This window comes from Nematolebias whitei, chromosome 23, assembly GCF_014905685.2.
Source record: "Nematolebias whitei isolate Nwh7 chromosome 23, NemWhi1, whole genome shotgun sequence".
In the NCBI taxonomy this organism is placed as follows: domain Eukaryota; kingdom Metazoa; phylum Chordata; class Actinopteri; order Cyprinodontiformes; family Rivulidae; genus Nematolebias; species Nematolebias whitei.
Genome location: NC_056520.1, coordinates 24,835,750 through 24,858,286, shown reverse-complemented (window position 1 = coordinate 24,858,286; position 22,537 = coordinate 24,835,750). Strand labels below are relative to the sequence as shown.

The 22,537-nt window shown below is 40.1% G+C and overlaps 1 protein-coding gene across 1 annotated transcript in view; it reads left to right on the top strand.

Annotated features, from left to right (window-relative positions):
• obsl1a (obscurin like cytoskeletal adaptor 1a) overlaps positions 1–22,537 on the top strand; it is a 75,840-nt gene that overhangs the window by 42,574 nt on the left and 10,729 nt on the right. Inside the window, exon 19 of the mRNA XM_037696706.1 lies at positions 9,724–9,990. Within this exon, the coding sequence (XP_037552634.1) occupies positions 9,724–9,990 (267 nt within the window). The remainder of the gene's footprint in view (positions 1–9,723; positions 9,991–22,537) is intronic.

The following is a 22,537-nucleotide window of genomic DNA, read 5'->3' as shown; positions in this document are numbered from 1 at the left end:
TACATTGACTCCGCAAAGATTGCAATTTAACGAATGAACTGCATGTTGGCATGGTTAAAGGCCTCTTAGTCTCTAACTTAACTACACAACAAAATTCATTCTTGCTTGGGGTGTTCAGAAACAATACCAAAACCAATTAAACGATGTCTCAACATCGACAAAAACAGTGACTAAGCAACCAGTAAAACAACGTTTCAACATTGACAAAAGCAGTGATTAAGCAACTAGAAAACCACGTTTCGGTGCGTCACTTACTCTGGATGTCAGATTTGCTCACGTTATCGCGTCTGGTAGCATTATCCTAACTGGCGTCACCCCCCTTCGGTCATGGGAGACCGCGAACACGGGTGAGGACGTCGCTCCATGAGCTAAAGTTAGGTTGTCCTTGAGTAGTTTTAACTGTTTGCGCAGCTGAAAGAGGACTTTTAGGTCTGGATTGAAATCCAGTTTACCTTTCGATGGAGTGTATTTGTCTGGGTCAGTCAGATACAGTATCATCGATTTAATTGCAGGATCATTCAACTTCTGAAGTTGGATGATGTCTGGGTCAGTTGACAATGACTTTTCATATTTTAAAAGAACTTGGCGAGGTTTGTCTCTTTCTTCATCAGATGTCAGAGCGTCGGCTTGGGCGACCACCTGTTCAATCTGTGATGAGACTGATGAGGGTTCTCGCTCCTTGGGGAGCTCCAACGAATCCTTTTCTGAGTCGTCGGACCTGTCTATGGGTAAGACACCATAGGTTTGAGGTCCTTGGTCGACGTCATCGGTTGAGAAAAGAGCGATGGCCTGTGATGGTTTCGTGAAACATACTGGCCCAGCTTCTTGTCTCGGTACCAGGTTATCTGGGAGTCCTCCCAGAACTGGGATGCCTAGTTCAAAATCATGAAAGTCAGGTTCTGAGTTTTCAGTTTGCGATGACTCATCATCGTTTGTGTGTGAGTTTATCCCCCCTTCGTCCGATGAGGGGTTCTTAGAGGCAATAACAGCAATGTCTTGGTGTGTTTCACCGACATCTGTAATGTTGTCATTCGCGCCTTCAGAGTTAGTAGCGATCGCATCACTACATAGTGCTCTTGGTTGGATTCCCATTTCAGCGTGTATCAAAGTGTCTAAAAACCTTTGTATTTCCTCTGTCTCTTCCAAGCTCAGAGGTGTAGGGCCTTGTTCCTGGGACCTTTGTGATTTTATCGCCTCGGTTCGTTTCGTCCGAGGTGGGGGAGGGTTAGGTACGTCTTTTGGGGGTTCCTCTTCGGATCTCCCCTGATAATATGGGTCCTCTTGGATCCCATATCTTTGCGTCCTACGCATGTCCCATTTACAATGATCACGTCCATCCTCTGAAAGAGGAGCCTTTTTGTCCCAGCGTGCACCTTCATTACGTGGTTTGTTAGTTTGAAAATACTGCCTTTTCTCGCCTGTTTTAGGAGGAGGTGGCGATGCACGCCGTCCTTCCATTTCTAGGGAGTGGGGTTTAACCTTTATACCAGGAAACACCTCTATGGGCGTCTTAGTATGAGAACATGCCTCGAACACATTCACAGCACACTGTTTAATCTCATTTATGGATTTTTCTCTGAAATTTGCCATAATTTGTACTGACATGCGTATGTCAGTGTGGAGATTTTTGCTGAAAACATATTTAAAATTTTCTTCTTCCTCCATTCCGGTTTCATTTCTGTAACCAAAATAAGCTTGGAAGATTCTTTTGTAATAGATTTTTGGATGTTCATTCTTTCCCTGCTTGACATTGTCAGCGGCTGGGAAACCAGCAGGTCCCGTGCAGGGGTCGTACTCTCTGATCAAAGCTTCACACAGAAGGTTGTAATCCTTTCTCGTTGCATCAGGTAGACGCTCGATGAAGGTGAATACTTCTCTGTCCGAAGTGAGCCGTATCATACTGATCTTATCCTCAACCGTAGCATTAGGATAACCTTTCAATCTGAATTCGAGATCTTTCAGGTACGCTTTTGTTCCAGTTGAACCCATCGGTCCAGGTACAAAGCGTTGTACATATTTTGAGAGTTTTAGCAGAGCATCCATTGAAAGAGGAAGTTGCCATGCACTCTGTTGCATGTTTGGTGGAGGAGACCTGTTCAGGTCTGTTCCTACCACTTTAGGTGAGGGTGGATTACGAGCAGGAGGTGCAACAACGTCTTTCTGAGGTGGTTGTGGGTGACCTGGACTCTGTCCACGATCTTCTCTGAGTTCCGGACAAACTCGCCCCACGTCAGAACTTTTATTTGTTGCCGCTCTTAGTTTCTGCTCACAAGCTTTTAAGCGTTCCTGTGATGTATGATAATCACTTTCTAAACGCATACATAGCCCCAGTAATGCTTTTTTATCCACTCTGATTTCTTCCAGATCTTTTATAAGCACATCTATTTCGCCTTTGCAGCGGGAAACTTGTGACACTGTCACGACGTGATCCCGTCTTAATGCGAAGTAAGATTCTTTCAGCAACATTGCCATTGTAGCCAGCTTTTCATAGCTTGACATTGAAATTTCTGTAGAGGTCACACTTTCTGCAACCTCCATCAGATTGTCCAATAACTCTTTTGGGTTCATGCTGTCCGCCTGTTTGCCATATGGATGTAAGGATGCTGTCAGCAGCTTCAACGCATATTCTAAACAGCCCTTCATCCCATAAGGATCAAAGTCTTTTTCTAACACACCTGTCATGTTTTTCACTGTGTAGCACTTTATCTGTTTAAAACAGTTGCAAGCTTCAGATATTTTACAGGTAAATATTTGTATTCAAGTGTCATTGAGTTTTCACACTATTTTAAGCTCTGGGTTTACACAAAAGTACTGTTATAAGTCAACTTATTCAAATGTGGGCACCTGTCCAGGTTTTACCCCAATTCATGAATATTTAAGTAAATGCTTCTTTGCAGTGTTACTTTTTATGTGCTTATTTCTTAACAGATACTAGATTACCAAGCTCCTCAGTGTCTTTCACTCTAAAGCACTGAATTTTTATAAACCTGCAATTTTTCTAAAAAGTCTCACAGCAAATCAGTTTAAAGACACTTTTTAAACCGTTCTGTTCCAGAAATTTGCTATTTAACAGTTACTCATAGAACCAAGTGGTGAACAGAAAAAAGAAAAATTGATGATGTGTCAGGATTAATCAGTCTTTCTTCAGAAAAACTGTTATTACTCCTGTCCTCCTGTCAGTATCTTCTATTTAAAATTAAATAGGAAGATGTATTTTTTAGGTGGCAACTTAAACAGAAAAGTTTCTTTTTCCTGATAAGTTTACTCTTATTTAGTGATTTTGCAATTAAACATGTATTATCTTTCAAGCAAATGAGTAAACTGATCTCTGTGAATATACATTTTTTTTTTTTTTTTTAAAGTTTCTAATTTTTATTTTGCACCTTTTTCTTAAGGAATTACCAGTGAATAAAAATGTGTTGGTAAATGCCTCTCTGCATAAATACCCTTCACTTTTTAAATGCAAGATAACAGTGATTATTCAACTTGAAGAACGTTTATTAACTCAAAGTTTGTCTTACAGAAATAAATAAAGTTTAATTTCACTAAAATACCTAAAGATGAAGTGAAACTGTGATCTCAAGTTTCCCAGGAGGGGGCAGTGTTTAGCTTTCTACCAGCAGGAGTCTATGACGACTTCCTGTGACGTTCGGTTGACATCCTGTTGTTAGCCGCTTAGCTTAAAGTTAGCTTCGGCTAAACTCGGTTAAAATCAACATTTCTGAACGGTTTTAAAGCGTAAACGTGGCGTTTTTTCAACAAGCATGACTTCTTTGCATGAAACATGAGTTTTAGGGGCATGTGGCAAGTTACATTTAGTGATTTTAGGCACAGCAAAGCTTTCGGTTCAACCAAGCTTTACCATCTGACATGGAGGAAGTGACGTAGCCACGTCACTCATCCGGTCGTTAGCTGTTAGCTTAAAATTAGTATCGCTAGCGTTGTTCAAAAACATCATTTAATGACGGATTTTAAACTCAAACGTGGCAAAAATCCAGCGATTACACTTTGAAGAACTTAAGCAGCGTATCAGAATCAACTTTAAAGCGTTTTTCAACTTTTTAAAAGCAGATTTTAATTCCCTATGAAAACGAGTTTTCATTTCCGGGTCACGTGACTGAATCTACCAATGACAGGGCAGCACGGGGTGGGCTTTACGACCTGACACGTCAGAGGCTCACGACTGACACGTCTCTCAGCCAATGAAAGCGTTCCACAGCAGCTAATTCAACCAATCACGCAGCGTTTTCCCAACTAGCATGTTAGATTTATCTGAACAAGTCCGTCAACTTTTCTGTCTTTTAAACTGTCAAAATGCACTTTTTTCTGTTAAAAAATGTAACGAATCAACTCTGAGCTTAGCTGAGACTTTGTCCAGTCTTTAAAACGTTTCTCCATCTATTTAAAACAACTTGTTCGATCTTTCTCAGAACCGAGCCGGTACCAGAACAGCGTCTGGAACACAGTTTGAACAGAATAAAGCGTTTCCACAGCTCAAACCCAGCTTATGTTACACAACAGATGTACAATTTCAGCTTTCATAAAGACATCTCGACTGATTTTCAGCTTCAAAACATCCCAGCGTAAACATGCAGCGTTTCCTCCAAGCGCGCAACTGAGCTGCGTTTCAGCACAGCTGATTCTCTGCACTTTTTCTTCATGCCAACATGAAATATTCAATTTCCACACGAATACACAGTCCATTTATGAACACGTGACGGGCCACCAGTATGTAGTATGACATATGGAGAGATATATTCATACATTAAACGGGTTCATTCATCTTTCTGGACTGTATGATGTCGTGCTTTGAATTTAACAGAAATGTAACGTGAGACGTTATTTATCTTTGACCCATCAAAATGAATGGAGGTCATTTATTTACAGAATCAAAGTTTAACATCAAACATTTACATTAATTTGGCAGAATATGAAAATAACAACATAATTAATCAGCTTTACAACCAGGAAAACCATACGGCCATGATTTTCCGTTGCTTCACCACAGACATTTCTGAAAACATCTGGATTAATTTTCTAGCAGATAGGAGAGTTTAAAGATGGAAAATTGAGATTTATCTTACAGAGAGATGTGTGAGGGAATTTGTCTGTTTTAACCAGAATAGCACGCTCTTTTGGAAATCAGCTTGTCCCAACAGTACACTTTTGGTGAAGGTCGACTTTTACCTTTTCTGAAGATAGATCAGTTCCGGCGTGGAGTCTCACTTCCAACCACTGTTCAGCGTCTCCGTGAGAACAGCTAAATACCTCGAGAGTCGTGTGAGGTTATCCAAACAGAAGTTATAATTCCCAAAATCGTCTCTGGTTCAGCTTGATTCTAATACAGCAGCATCCATGAATGCCTGCGTTTGCATTCTGGAACTCCCAAACTCTCTGCATTCTGAATTCCAAAAAACTCTCTTCTGAGAGATGAACTCCAAAAACTCTGCTTGAATTAGGAAGTGCCCACATTTTAAAGAGCTCTACTTCCTGTTCATTTGAGAGCCTTTTGATTGGTCGATGGACCAAAGCAGAGGTGTGGTTTGTGATGTAAGGTGTTATTAAAAGTCAAGGAAAAGATTCAGATTGTTTAAGAACAGACAGAAAGATATCATGGAAAAACCAGACTTCGTGGAGCCACTCACCAAGTATCTCGCTGTAAAAGTTAAACATGACATTTCTTTTCAGTAAACTTCTTAGTTGACCGAACCTCGAACTTTGACACACTTACAAATTTGCTCACTTCAAAGCAGACGATCAAGAAATTGAATCATTACTCTGTAACGTACTCTAACTTGATTTCTCTTTGAATTGAGAATTAAAAATCATTACTACTGTTTAAGTAAATAAAAATGAGTAGTTCACTTCAACATGTAAACATTGTTTGAACTAACACAATTTGATTATCAAAACATTTGTAAAATAGTAATGATCATAGAGAATTGTCTCTTTCCACTTGATTAATTCAAGAAAGAAAGTCTCAGGATGGGTTAACCTGTATTTCTGGATTCAAATCAATGAAATGACAGTTTCAGTCCCATATGGTCAATTTTGACATCAGGCCTAGTCCACTACAGTCTCCATGATGACATCCCTCACCTTATCCACAAAGTCCATGGTGTTCTGTATGTGGTGTTCTGAGCTGCCAACTAAAGGGATGAGTACAGACGCCAGATATTTGGAAACGTTGTAAGTGACAGAGTTAATCATGCTAACAATAGGTCTTAAAGGTACACCTTGTTTGTGGATTTTAGGTAAACCATACAGACTAGGTGTGGCCTCCCCTGGGTACAGTCTGTGGTACAGAATACGGTCAATAGCCTTGTCCTGCTCCAAATTTTTCAGGCAATCTATTAACTTCTTCTTGTAACCACTTCCTGGATCTCTTTTCAGAGGTTCATAAGTGGTTAACCTCAGCATCAGCATTTGCATCACACTGAATGCTGAGAAACAAGAGATGCATTAAGATCTTTATTCACACAGGGTTCAACACTCGATATTTGAGCTTGGTTTAATTCAGCAGCTTCTCCCATTGGTTGAGCTGCACTGTTGAGCTGTTCTGCATCTGAAATCCAGTTTTCAACTTCTTGTATGAATCCAGAGTTATGGCTATACATGCTTGAAAACCAGATATTTTGTCTTTCTTGTTCTTCAGTGGGAAACAGAGGAATAACAGACTCATAAAGCTGATTTGCATTTTCAATCAATAATTTCAAATCATTACAATGAGACTGAACATTCTTGTAATTTCCTTCATTTTGCATGAGTTCTTTAATAACACACATTACTCTTTCAATTTTGTGAACCTTTGCTTTGAGTTCCTTTTGAAGCTTCTCAATTTTATTTTGTAATGCTTTAACGGTTAATTTTGGGTGTCTTTTTTCATCTTTACCGCTTACAGCTGAGCTTGATTTAGATCCAGCGGACTCCATTTTTATTTTTTACATTTTATATATATATCTTTACGTTGTTCGTCCTTTTAACGATTCCTCTTCATACAAAGGGAGCCAGTGTGTGTATACGTGTCCATACCTCAGTTCCAGCGGACTTGATTGAGCTGCAGTGAAGGAATTTCACTCAACAGACGACGCTGCGTTACGCTCTGTGCGTAATCGCCACTTCCAAACTGTTCCAAACAGAAACAAAGAATCCAGACTTGCCTTTCCAATAATCCGCTTCTTCGATTTTCATTTTCTGTTGATGATAATTTCGCGGCAAACTTATGATATTGAGGGCCGCACTGGGTTAAACTCGGGAATCTCTGTCCGACACGTGTTTCCAAACTGACATCACTCCAGGTCACTTCTTTGTGTCATGATCAGTTTATTCCATTTCAAATTTCCAAGCTTTAAACATTACAGACTGAAACACATACTGACCAGGTCTAAACTATTGATAAATGCTTCATGGCATAACTCTATGGCGTCTTATAACACGGTCAACAGAAAATATGACGACCCCGGGCGCACCCAACTTCCTCATCCATACAAAAGCCAGAACGCCAGTCAGCACGTCATTTATATCTGGTGTCGGTCAACACACACACACACACTGACACACCCACCACCCAAGTGTCAAAGCTGCATGCTCACCTGTCAAGCCATCAATTACTTATTTTACTAATATGGCTCTTGCATATAGTACATATATATATATAGTACTGTAGTGAACTAAGCCTCAGGTCAAAACCTGACCCTGAGGACCTTCATGGGACAGGAACTGTTATTTCATTGATTTGAGTCCAGAAATACAAATTAAGCTCATCCAGAGACTTTCTAAGTGTGTCCTGCACTAATCAATTGAAAGAACACTCTCTTTTTATATTGTCATTACTATTTTCACAAATGTCTTGATAATCAAAAGTGTGTTTAGTTCAAACCATTTTAAATGTTGAAGTGAACTACTCATTTTAAATCAACTGTGAAACAGTATTAATGATTTTTTTTAATCCTCATTCAAAGTAGAAATCATTTTAAAATGTCTGTTACAGAGTAATTATGCATTTTGATCTTCTGTCTGAAATGAGAATGTAGTGATGTAGGGTTAGTTAGCGTAGGAGCTCCACTACAATCAATATTTAATGACGGGTTCTCTCTTTTTCGAGCTACTTGACAGATATGTGAAAGATATTGTGTTTAGAAGTACAGTGACGTGAGACGTTAATTTTCTTTGACCCATCAAAATGAGTGTGGTCATTTATTAACAGAATCAAAATTTAACATCAAACATTGTACACTTGATTATTCTGATTGAACGCAATAACACAGCTTAATTAATGAGCTTTACAATGAGAAATCATACGGCCATGATTTCTCACTTGCAACTGAAATACAACAGACATTTCTGAAAATATCTGGATTAATTACTGGCAAAATAAAAGAGTTTTAAAGATGGGAAATGAAGGAGTTTAAATGGAGAGGGAAAAGATGGATGAGGATGTATGTCTGTAGACCAGAACAACACGCTCCTTTGAAGCGCAGTTCGCCTGCGGTACACTGGTAGTGAAGCTCATGACGACTCTTTACCTTTGGCGGAGGATGAATCCGCGGCGGTCAAGAGGTCCCTGTATATATATAGTACATATATATATATATATATATATAGTATGTTTGGTCATATGAAGTGTTCACTAGAGAGTGAAAAATGTTAATAAGAGAGTGGTCTCTTATTAACATTTTTCACTCTCATAAACACTTCATATGCCCAAACACTTCTCATGATGCCGATGAAGATGATGATGATGACATGAATGTACAGTACTGCATAGCATGTACAGTACACAATATAAAATACTGGGTTTAAAAATCCTGTGATACATTGAAGCCGCATTAAGTGAACCGCAATATAGTGAGAGACAACTGTATTGATTTCTTTTCTTTTTTCTTTTTTTTTCTTTCGGCTGCTCACTTCTTCAGGGGTTCTCACCGCGAACTAACTCGCACAAAGACTTGGCAATTGTTTTTACACCAAATGTCCTTCCTTATTCAACCACAGACCATTGAGCCACCACAAACCTCTGTGTGGAGCAGAGAGTTGCCATCTAGGGCACCCAGGGGAGCAGATGGTGGGGTTTATTATAATAACCAATAAATAAACTAAATATTAACTAAATCAATAACCACCCTTGTGGTAGTTACTGATTTAGTTTATGAATAGATAAAAAAATCATGTTCTTTTTCAAGAAATCAGAATCAATTGTAAAAGTAAATAGCTTATTTTTTTTATAATTTTGTCAATGACATTTCATATATGCTACAGACAACGTCTGGCAAAGTAAAGAGGGGTACCAGTACAAATATTTTTACACAGAACATCACTGCATAAAGGTACTAAGAACAACTTGGCTAGACCTACAAGTGTAAAAGTGTTTTTGAACCACAGCCTTATTGCTGTACAACAGTGCACTGAGTGACACTGTGACAATGAGTGCTTCTGTAAGACTTGTTTTGTAATGCCAACACTGTCTATTTTTACATGCTCTTTTATTGTCCTTGAAATATAAAATACTATCTATGTACAGTGACTGTTTTAGCATTGCTTGAAAGTGTTGTATGTAAACTTTTCCATCATACATGGACAAAGAATTATACTCTCAATAAGTTATTTTCATGCATATAATTGCTAAGCATTAAACAATATGTTCTGATTATATGGAAATTATTTCTTCCTGGCACCATTCCACTCATTTCATCACACTCCTCTACTTGATCCTCTCTAATCCAGCTCGAAAGATTGCCATCTGCAAAGGCCTAACGGACCAGGAAACCTTTGAACGAGAGACTGCATCCTTTGAGGTGGAGCTCTCCCACACAGAGGTGGAAGGTATTTGGCAGAAGAATGGCATCCGAGTAAAGCCAAACAACCAATTTCGAGTGAGCGCCAATGGGCTGGTACATGGCCTCACCTTGTCTAACTTGACTCTGGAGGACACAGGCACCATCGTCTTTTCAGCTGAAGGAGTGCGCACCACAGCAAGACTCACAGTCAAAGGTAAACATAGACCAGTGTTTGTGAAACACATTGTTACATTTTTTTATTAGTCCAAAACATTAATTTCCAAAGAATCACTGGACTGTAATGGACTAAATTTATTGAGGACCCTAGAAACTGGATTGTAGCTTTAAGGCCTGTGTGCCATAGTAGGATTGTAAAACAAAACTTTATTAAAGGGTGATTCAAAGTTTTCATCATTTTCACAAGTGTACAAACCATACACTGGGGGGGAGTGGGTCAAGGACTACCGTACGCTTTTCAAAATGAAAATAAAATGTTGATGTTTTTTTTTTTATAAGCCCTATATGGCCGACATGTTGCTATTCTCCCAGATAATAAATGTTGACACCATCTGATGTACATTTATTTATTTATTAACCTTTATTTAACCAGGCAAATCCCACTGAGATCACAGATCTCTTTTGCAAGAGAGGCCTGGACCTGAAGGCAGACAAACATGCATGTTTTTTGGTCTGTGGGCGGAAACCGGAGTACTCTGTGAAAACCCATGCAAGCACGAGAAGAACATGCAAACTCCACACAGAAAGACCCCAGGTCTAACTGGGGATTGAACCCAGGACCTTCTTGCTGTGAGGCAACAGTACTAACCACTGAGCTGTCATGCTGCCAGTGAGCCAGGGTGCCAGCAGTGTTCCCAACTCAGTGAGTGGCTCAGCTATGAGACCCTCTACGTCTCAAAGTGCTCAGAGCAGAGCTCCCTGCTGCACTCAGACACACTGCATACAAACCACACATACTCTCAGTCGTCACTGATCCTGCTGTTGCTGACAGACCCCCAGGACTTTTCTATCTAAAATCTAATTCTATTAAATGTTAATGTGTTCGGAGCATTGTCATCATCATACAGACATGACCATCTTGCACATGTGACCAAACTTCTGGACCTTGACAGAGAGCGTAGCTACAAGAGCGTTCAGCCTGTGAGCTGCAAAGGATGCTGGGTAGCCTTGTGGCAATTATGTGTGCAGTGTTTCTGGTTGGGAAATGGGTTGTTCTTGTTAATGTTCTGTTCAGGTTTGGTTTGGCATTAATGTTAAAGTCTCTGTTGTTGGCTATAAACTGACACCATGAGTTGGAGGTTGTTCTCTCTGAGGATAAGGGGGAAATGTTAGAGGGCAAAAGTGAAATAATGAAGTGGTAAAATAATGTGAAGGATTGAAGAATTGAAGGGCACATGAATTTAATGTCTCAACTTTTGCATCCATCAATCCATTATCTTTACCTGCTTCTTCCTTTACGGGTCATGAGAGTCAGAGGTGCACCTGTCTAGTCATTGTGTGAGAGGCGGGGGACACCCTTGACTAGGGTTTGAACGACTACATAATTTTTAAACTCGACATTAACGTAATAAAACTCGAGTAGAACTTGAGTAGTTGATGACGTCATAGGATTTCAAGATGAAAAAATAAATAAAAAATAAAACCACAAAATAGCGCCATTTATTATTTACAACAAAAAAAACAAAAAAACATTGGAAGCATATATTATGCTCCTACCATTTATCATACTGTAGTAAGTCACAGGAAAAACTAAACTATTAGTTATTATTATTAAGCTGCAAAAGTGAAGAAACATGTGGCACGTCAAAAACAAAACTAAAAACGGTGGGGCGGTCGACCACCCCGCACCACTGCCAGCTGTGGTGCGCATTAGGTTTAGTTTTAGAGATTAATATGTTTATAGGTTTTTAAAATAGGTTTAGAGATTAATATTTTTTGCTTTTAGTTTGTGAATCAAGGTCAGAGGAAGCTGGTTCGGGCGATTGGACCCGGTGTTACACCATATTCTGTGACCTGCAACAGTGCATGCAACACCGCCCCCTACGGTCACAATATATGGTCATCACAGAATATGGTGTAACACCGATTCGCAACGAGCTCCATACAGTCAGGAAGTTGATTAATTTTCTGTTTCCTTACGGTGGTTGAACCGGAAGATTAATCTTTAGTGAAATATTTCCAGACTATTGATGCATTTCTACCTGTTTGCCAAGACTGGGCCTGCTCTGCTCAGTCCATCTGCTGGAAGGAATCCATTTGGTAGCTTCTACTAGTAATCCGGTGTGGATCACGTGACGCAGTGATGTAACTGCGACGTAATGACCTCACTGTGAATACTCGACGTGAAATTTAAAAACTCGATAGATGTCTTATTAATCGACCTGTTGATTACTCGAATTGTCTGTTAAAGCCCTACCCTTGTCAAGTCTCCAGTCCATCAGGGACACATAGTGACAAACGAGACAAACCATTTACTTTCTCATTCACACCTATGGACAATTAAGTTACCAATCAGCCTAACAGCAGTTCTTCCCTTGATTTTTATCTTCGAATGGTGCTCTTATTGAGTTTCTTTATTCCTACTAATACTTGGGTATCTTAGTCAATTTGCATCTCTCTTTTAGCTTCACGTGGAAAACTTTCTTTTTCAGAAATAGATCCTGTCTAACTCTGAGAGCCTTGTAACTGTGACTTTCCTTCCCTCCATTGACTACAGTGACATTATTTACATGAACGGTCCTACAAGAACCCTGCAGATGTTGGATGCTGTCTATCACAGTGCGCTATGGTTCATAACTGTCTGTAACTATTGTACCCATGACTGCACCCTGTATTCACTGGTTAACTGGACATATTAACTTCACACATACTCTCTCACTGGTACATTTTCATCTTTAAGCCACTTCTTGGTCTGCTGCCTTCATACATCTCCTCCTACATGTCTCTGCTTGAGTGCAGCTACAGCTCTCAGGACATTATTACACGCATTGTCCCCTCAGTGAGAGCTGAACTAGGCAAAAGGGCCTTCTCCTACTCCGCTCCTGTTTCCTGGAATATCTTACAAAAAGATCAGAAGCTCTCGACCTTGACCTCTCTAAGTGGCTTCAAGCATCTGTTAAGTTCCTGGCAAGGACCAATGCAGACATCAGAATCAGAATAAACTTTATTGGCATTGCACCGAGATACGAGAATATGTACGTACAGTCTTCCAAAAGATGGGTGGAGTGCACGAAGCTGCGGCTATTAAATAGCTCGGCCTTCTTATTCTTATTCAGAATAATATTTTGCTTAGATGAGAAAAGGGAAGAAAACATGAGGAGAGACGGTATAAAACAAAAAGATCTCTCACGCCGTGTCCTAGACAGGGCATGATTTGAGGCATCAAAAAAACCTACCACAGCAAAGCAACATAAAGAGACATTATACATGTACAGGTCCTTCTCAAAAAATTAGCATATTGTGATAAAGGTCATTATTTTCCATAATGTAATGATAAAAATGAAACTTTCATATTTTTCAGATTCATTGCACACCAACTGAAATATTTCAGGTCTTTAATTGTTTTAATACTGATGATTATGGCATACAGCTCATGAAAACCCAAAATGCCTGTCCCAAAAAATTAGCATATCATGAAAAGGTTCTCTAAACAAGCTATTAACCTAACCATCTGAATCAACGACGTAACTCTAAACACCTGCACAAGATTCCTGAGGCTTTTAAAAACTCCCAGCCTTGTTCATTACTCAAAACCGCAATCATGGGTCAGACTGCCGACCTGACTGCTGTCCAGAAGGCCATCATTGACACCCTCAAGCAAGAGGGTAAGACACAGAAAGCAAATGCTGAACGAATAGGCTGTTTCCAGAGTGCTGTATCAAGGCACCTCAGTGGGAAGTCTGTGGGAAGGGAAAAGTGTGGCAGAAAACGCTGCACAATGAGAAGAGGTGACCGGACCCTGAGGAGGATTGTGGCGAAGGACCGATTCCAGACATTGGGGGACCTGCGGAAGCAGTGGACAGAGTCTGGAGTAAAAACATCCGGAGCCACCGTGCACAGGCGTGTCCAGGAAATGGGCTACAGGTGCCGCATTCCCCAGGTCAAGCCACTTTTGAAACAGAAACCGCGGCAGAAGCGCCTGACATGGGCTACAGAGAAGCAGCACTGGACTGTTGCTCAGTGGTCCAAAGTACTTTTTTCATATGAAAGCAAATTTTGCATTTCATTCGGAAATCAAGGTGCCAGAGTCTGGAGGAAGACTGGGGAGAAGGAAATGCCAAAATGTCAGAAGTCCAGTGTGAAGCACCCACAGTCAGTGATGGTCTGGGGTGCCATGTCATGTCTAACCCTGAATGCTAGGAAACGTCTTGTATCTGTGACTTTCCTTCCCTCAATTGATTTTGGTGATATTATTTACATGAACGCTCCTACAAGAACCCTGCAGATGTTGGATGCTGTCTATCATGGTGCACTAAGATTCATAACTGGCTGTGATTATCATACCCACCACTGCACACTGTATTCACTGGTTAACTGGACATCATTAACTTCATGCAGACTCTCTCACTGGTACATTTTCATCTTTAAATCACTTCTTGGTCTGCTGCCTTCATACATCTCCTCCTACATGTCTCTGCATGAGTGCAGCTACGGAGTGCGCACTCAGGACATCATTACCTGCAGTGTTCCCTCAGTGAGGACTGAACTAGGCAAAAGGGCCTTCGCCTATTCCGCTCCTGTTTCCTGGAACATCTTGCAAAAGATTTGAAGCTCTCGACCTTGACATCTCTAAGTGTCTTTAAGAATCTGTTGGACACCTGGCAGGGTCCAATGCTGACATGTTCCTGTTGTTAGTTTTCTACATTTGTCTTGGAATCTAGCTGTTTTTTTTTTTGTTTTTTTTGCTACCTTTTCCTTTTAACCATCTTATTTGTTTAAAAAAAAAAAAACTGTAGTATGCTTTTTTACAACTGTTTATTGTTGTTGCTGTTGTCCATTGTGTCATCTTTCTTTGTTGAAATCAGGTCTCTCTTGTAAATGAGTCCTCGAGGCTCAATGGGATTTACCTGTATAAATAAAGGTTGATTGATGTCAGCTGCTGGTGTTGGTCCACTGTGTTTTATCAAGGGCAGGGTCAATGCAGCTAGTTATCAGGAGATTTTGGAGCACTTCATGCTTCCATCTGCTGAAAAGCTTTATGGAGATGAAGATTTCATTTTTCAGCACGACCTGGCACCTGCTCACAGTGCCAAAACCACTGGTAAATGGTTTAGTGACCATGGTATTACTGTGCTCAATTGGCCTGCCAACCCTCCTGACCTGAACCCCATAGAGAACCTGTGGGCTATTGTGAAGAGAAAGTTGAGAGACGCAAGACCCAACACTCTGGATGAGCTTAAGGCCACTATCAAAGCATCCTGGGCCTCCATAACACCTCAGCAGTGCCACAGGCTGATTGCCTCCATGCCATGCCGCATTGAAGCAGTCATTCATGCAAAAGGATTCCTGACCAAGTATTGAGTGCATAACTGAACATGATTATTTGAAGGTTGGCGTTTTTTGTATTAAAAACACTTGTCTTTCATTGGTGGGATGAAATATGCTAATTTTTTGGGACAGGCATTTTGGGTTTTCATGAACTGTATGCCATAATCATCAGTATTAAAGCAATTAAAGACCTGAAATATTTCAGTTGGTGTGCAATGAATCTGAAATATATGAAAGTTTCATTTTTATCATTACATTATGGAAAATAATGACCTTTATCACAATATGCTAATTTTTTTAGAAGGACCTGTACATATAGTCTGGTGAAAACATTGAATTTTTAAGGGAAAGTTGTAGCATAGTCCAGAGCCCCCCTCTCAGCCATTGTCCAGATAAGAGGTGATATTCATCTTCAGCTCAGTTGAGGTTCTGTTACATGTCCACTGCCTTGGGGAAGGGAGAGGTGAGGAAACAGTCAAATCATCTTTGTTGTTTTCAAAACATTCCAGGAGGAGTTGAGATAAGTCCAGCGTCAAGGCCACAATTTTGGTCAGGCAGAACTCGTGAATTGCCATTTCTGCCTTTTGTAAAGTCTTGCTGGTATATATTCCTCTGATGGAAACTCCAAAACAGTCGAATTGATCCTTTACTCCAAAAGTCGAGCTCACAGCTTCTCCAAGATTATTCCCACCATTCACGAGTGCTGTCAGTGAGTTCACAGTCCTGATAACAGCCTGCTCCAGCTCCCTGCTGCAGCTCTCCAAATTCAGTCTGAGCACTGTCAAGCTTCGACACATCCACACGAATTTGGAGACAATCCAGAATTCACCAACCAAACAGCAAAATAAGCAGTTGTCATCATGAATCCAATTTGTTTCCGTCGAGGTAAGAGGGTCCTCCTTACCTTGATTCCTGTTGGGAGAAGTTGATCAGCTTTGTTGAGAGACCAGCTGAAACTTCGAATTAAGAGATATGCAGAAAAAAAGGGTTTTTAAGGGTTCACAGGACAAGGACGAGAGCTGACGAGCTGATTGGTGTCACCTGGTGATGAGCGGCTGAGATCACGTAGGAGCTGTGCAGCGTAAGTAAATGACAAAATTCAGGTAAACCAAACAAATTAAATTAAAATAAATTAAACTCAGGTAAAACAATCGAATACATTAATATTTTTCATAAAATTTTTGTTATTACTAACCTGTGCTTTTTTGTTTCAATAAAACAAACTGGACGAGGAGACGTTGGACAGTCTTGAGAGCTACCTGGACGCGTGCTTTGAGAATATAGTGATGGGTAAACCTCAGAACACCGCGCCCACCGCTACTCCAACATCCAAGCGCACGCGTTCGGAGAGCTCAAGCGGCGCGTCCACGTCTCCTGAGAAAAGCTTCACCGATGTTCTGGAGTCCATCGACAAAAGTTAACAAGTTTAGATGCCCGACTGGCTCTCGTTGAAGCTCTCCACAAAGAATTCCAAGCGTTGAGGGAATCTCTGGAGTTCAGCCAAGCTCAGGTGGCGTCGCTAGCTGCAGAAAACCAATCTCTGAGGGGAGACGTTAAAGATCTCACAGAGAGGATGACGCAGATATCCGGAGAAAACAGGAAAATGAAAGAGTCCATCCTGGACCTTCAAGCTCGGAGTATGCGGGATAATCCTGTCTTCTCTGGGATCCCTGAACGAGGAGAGGAGGATGCAGAAGCTACGATCCGTGAGTTCATCCAACGTGAGCTGAAACTCCCAAGTGAGACCGTAAAAAAGTTCACTTTCCATCGTGTTCACCGGCTCGGAGGTAAGAGGCCCGATAACAAGCGACCTCGCCCAATTATAGCTAAATTTGAGCATTATAAACAGAAAGAGCAGGTGAGAAGTCAGGGCAGAGAGCTGCGTGGAAAAGATTTCAGCGTTAATGATCAGTTTCCTAAAGAAATACTCGATCGGAGGCGAGTTTTATTTCCAATCAGGAAAAATTTCATATCTGAGGGCGCCAGGGCTACAATAGCAGTAGATAAACTTTATGTTAACGGTCAGCTGTTCAGGGAACGGGATATCACTCCATGGCTTTATTAAAAGGAACAACAGCTTGGTTTAAAGCAGGGCTGTTCAATGTATGACCCGTGGGCCAGGTCAGGTCCACGGATGGGCCAGGTTCGGTCCAACTATGAGTTCTTTATTTTGTTTTTCCCTTTCTTTGTTTATGTATATATATGTATATGTATGTATGTGTGTGTATGTGTGTGTGTGTGTGTATGTGTATGTATGTGTATATGTGTGTATGTGTGTATATGTGTGTGTGTATGTGTGTATGTATGTATATGTATGTATGTATGTATATATGTATGTGTGTGTATATATGTAAGTATGTGTATATGTATATGTATATATATGTATATGTATGTATGTGTGTGTATGTGTGTGTGTGTGTATATGTGTGTATATGTATGTATGTATGTGTATGTATGCATGTATGTGTATATATGTATATATATCTATATATATAAATTGGACTAACTATGAAAGGAAAGTAAGGAACTATTTAAAGTTTGGCTTTTGGTGACGGTGGCCCTGCAGCTGGGGTTTAGTGGTGATAATTTAAATGGTAATAATGGAAGTAAATTAACTGGCATCTGTAAATAAAATGTAAAGCACAGCTCGGGTGTCTGCACTGGTGAAGGTGAACGGTGTCACAGCTGTTTTGTTTGTTTGTTTATTTTTTCCACTTTTCTTCTTTTTTTTTTTTGTGTCTGTTAATGCATCTCTGCGTCATTCTTTTTTTTATTTTTCTCATTTCTTCTTTACCACCCAACAATCATTTACACACAAGCCCACAAGTACACACGCACACACACACCTCATAAGAGAACACACACGGACACCTCATATTAGAACTTCATATCTTTCCACCTCAACAACATCCAGCATCTACTCAATCTTCTGGTATCTTTCCATTTCCAACATCACTGTTTGTGAAGATCTAAACAGGCTAGCTCAAGCATTAACTCAGATTTTATTTAGATCTATTTGTATCCATGGTGACATGCACTGGTCAACTTTAACTATGCACGTACAAATATGGGCACAGTAAGGTTTGTAACTTGGAATGTTAAAGGAACCAGTACTCAACAAAAAAGATTAGGAATCTTTAACCAGCTTAAAAGATTACAGGCAGATGTTGTCTTTTTACAAGAGATTCATAAATCTACGACAGCTGCAGATGATCTTAAATCAACTGATTTTCCTAATGTGTTTTGTGCCTGCTATAACTCAAGACAAAGAGGAGTGGCAATATTAATACACAAAAATGTTAACTTTAAAATACTAGACACGGTCACAGATCCAGAGGGTAGATATTTAATAATAAAACTTTATATAAATAACTATAAGTTGTGTATTGTCAGTATATATGCCCCAAATGTTGATGACACCTCTTTTTTTCATGATTTTTTCTCAGCACTTTCTGATCACTTGGATTGCTCACTTATACTTGGAGGTGACCTCAACTTTGGTCTAAATGAAGAATTAGACAGATGTAGTAGAGCAGGAACTCAGCGTAGTTGGCAGTCCATAAATATAGTTAAACAATACATGAGTGATTATGGACTTTGTGATGCATGGCGATCTCTTCACCTGAATCGTAGAGAGTATACTTTCTTCTCTTCTGTCCATCACTCTTACTCTCGTCTGGATTATTTTTTAGTCAGCAGCACGTTGTTGACGGACATCTCGGACACTGAGATTCACCCTATAGCTGTCAGTGATCATGCTCCTGTCTGTTTAAATCTAGCAAACAAAAAAGAAATCCCTAAAAGTATTAACTGGGGATTTAATACATCACTGCTTGAAGATGTAGATTTTATCAAATATTTTACAGAAGAGTGGGCTTCATATCTGGAGTATAATGACGTGCCTGGAACTTCAGCATCTATTCTATGGGAGGCAGGTAAAGCTGTAATGAGAGGTAAAATAATTTCATTCTCATCACAAAAGAAGAAAAAAGAAAATAAACATATTCAGGAACTAGAAGAAACCATCAAATCGTTAGAAGCCTCTCAAGATGAAGAAATGCTGGATAAAATGTGTAAAGCAAAATTGGAATTAAAAGAATGTATTAACAAAAAAACTCAATTCTTAATACAACGACTTAGAATCGAAAATTTTGAACAGAGCAATAAGTCAGGTAGCTTTCTAGCTAAACAGCTCAAAATAAATAAGGAAAAAACAACTATAGTTGGTGTTAAAGACTCGACTGGGAATACAGTTTACGATCCTGAAAGAATTAACAGCATTTTCAGAGATTTTTATAAAGAATTGTATTCGCCCCAGATAAACCCATCAGATAATGAAATTAATGAATTGCTGGATAAAATAACACTTCCTAAACTATCAGATAGTCAAACAATGGAGCTGGATTCACCACTGACACCAGTGGAACTCCAGGAAGCCCTCAAAAGCATGTCCAATAAAAAGGCTCCAGGTCCAGATGGATTCCCAGCAGAGTTCTATAAAGAATTCTGGAATATCCTGGCTCCACTATTTCACAAAATGCTACAAGAAACTGAGAAAAGTAACAGTCTTTCAAAAAATATAAATTCTGCCAACATTAGTCTCCTGTTAAAACCAGGCAAAGATCCTGTATTACCTACCAGTTATCGTCCCATATCTCTTATCAATGTTGATCTTAAAATAATTTGTAAAGCCCTCTCAAAAAGATTAGAAAAGGTAACTCCTCTAATAATACATCCAGACCAAACTGGTTTTATAAAAGGGAGACATTCATCCACAAATTCACGCAGATTATTTAATTTAATAGATTATTCTTACAGTAAAAATATTGAAACTGCAATATTCTCTCTAGATGCAGAAAAAGCCTTCGATAGAGTTAACTGGAAATTTTTATTTGCAGCCTTACATAAATTTGGTTTTGGAAATTATTTCATAAATTGGTTACAAATATTATACAGTTCTCCTTCAGCATGCATTAGGACAAACAATCAAATATCTGCTAGTTTTGCTCTGCAAAGGGGAACCAGGCAGGGATGTCCACTCTCCCCCTCACTGTTTGCTATTTTCATCGAACCGCTAGCCGCACCAATCAGGCAAACTACAGATATTAAAGGCATAAAATGCAAGAACAGATAGCACAAAATCAGTCTATATGCTGATGATGTGCTGCTCTTCCTCTGGCATTCACAAACCTCCATCTCTCAGGTTATTGGACTGATAAACTCCTTCTCAAAAGTTTCAGATTACTCTATAAACTGGCTAAAATCCACAGTTCTACCAATTAATTGCTCTTTCAACAATTCACTTACTACACAACTGCAATTGGGGAATATTACATATTTGGGTATCAAAGTTTCGCCTAAATTAGCAGATTTAACAAAACTAAACCAAGCCCACTTTTAAAGAAAATTGAGGATGATCTGGCTAGATGGAAATCTTTACCCATATCTCTCATGGGAAGGATCGCATCAATAAAAATGATGGTTTTGCCTAGAATAAATTATTTATTCTCAATGATCCCAAATAAACCATCATCTGACTGGTTTAGATCCCTGGACTCCTCTATTTCTAAATTTCTGTGGAAAGATAAACGCCCTCGTATTAGATTAAAAACACTACAGAAATCCAAAGATATAGGAGGACTAGAATTACCCAACTTTTATTATTATTTTCTAGCCAACAGGCTAGAATACATCTCAAAATGGATAAAACACACACCCCTTGATGAACCCTGGCTAGACGTAGAACAGACACTTTGCAATAATACAATGATCTCAGACCTTCCATTCATTAGCTCAAACATAAAACGACAGGAATGCTTTAAAAGCATCAATATCAGCTCCTCTCTGACAGCTTGGTGGGAGTTTCTTAAAATGACAGAGTCTTCACTAATCCCATGTAAACGTACACCCATCTGGAACACCCTGACATCCTACAACAGAATAAGATGATAAACTTCCCAGGTTGGAGGTGTAAAGGAATTGAATATTTGGAACATATATATGAAGAAGTGGACTACATCCCATTTAACAGATTAATTACACAATATGGGATTGATAAGAATAAATTTTTAGAATATCAACAAATTAAATCTATAACCAAAAATAAATTTAACCTTAATAACACTAGGATTGAAATGTCAACAAGTGTATTAGAATTCCTTAATCTTAACCCTCCCAAATTACTATCTAAGGTTTATCAGAAACTCAGTAAAATAGATGAATCTATATCTCTTCCCATTGTAAAATGGGAGACAGACTTGTCAGTTAATTTTGACCAAAACTTTTGGTCGCAGATCTGTCTGAGAACTTTTAAAATGACTAAAAACACGAATTTACAACTAATACAATACAAAATCCTTCATAGAGTACACTATACAGGTCAACGGATGTTCAAGATGGGTTTCGCATCATCTAATATTTGCTCACAGTGTACAGACAATATTCCGGACAATTACAACCACGCATTTTGGTTCTGTCCACCTGTTCAGAGGTTTTGGTGCCGGATATGTGAAGACTTATCAAAGTGTCTGAGATGTAATATTCCACTCTCTCCGTCAGTTTGCTTATTGGGCCACTTAGATGATGTCACCTTGGAGACAAAATCAATTCATATTATTCTCACTGCCCTATGTATAGCAAAAAAAACTATACTCATGAATTGGAAAAATAAAAATACACTTAGTATTAAACAGTATAAAGACCTTCTGTTAGATTACATCAGTCTTGAGACAGCCTGTACCCCCACATCGGATTATTCTCTCTGGACTTCTTTAATCGGCTCCAACACGTAGTGGAGGTGGGTGGTCACCTTTGATTCTGTCCCGTGGGGCATGGTGGTCAGTGTGGGTGGGGTGTCGGGGCGGGGGGGGGGGGGGGGGTCATGGGCCTGGAGCGGTGACGCCCGACTGGGGAGGTGGCTCTGGTGGTTCTGGGTGATGGCCTGAGCTGGCTGCATGCGGGCTTCTGGGCGGTCTGTACCGGCGGACATGGGTTACTGGCCTGGTGACCTGGCTGTCCCTGGGTGGGTCTGGGGTGGACGCGGGCACGGGTTCTGGGGTGGTATCGCTCCTGGGCGGGGTTCCCGGCTTGGTCCGGGGATCTCGGGCCTTGACAGGTATGTTGCCGGGGTCTTGGGCCGGCGGGTGCGCCGGCGCCCGGCCCTGGCCTTGGGGCCTTCGGTGCGTTGGTGGGCTTTGGGGCCTGTGCCGTGGGGGGGTAGGACTGTTGATGGGGGGGGGGGGTCTGAGGGAGGGGAC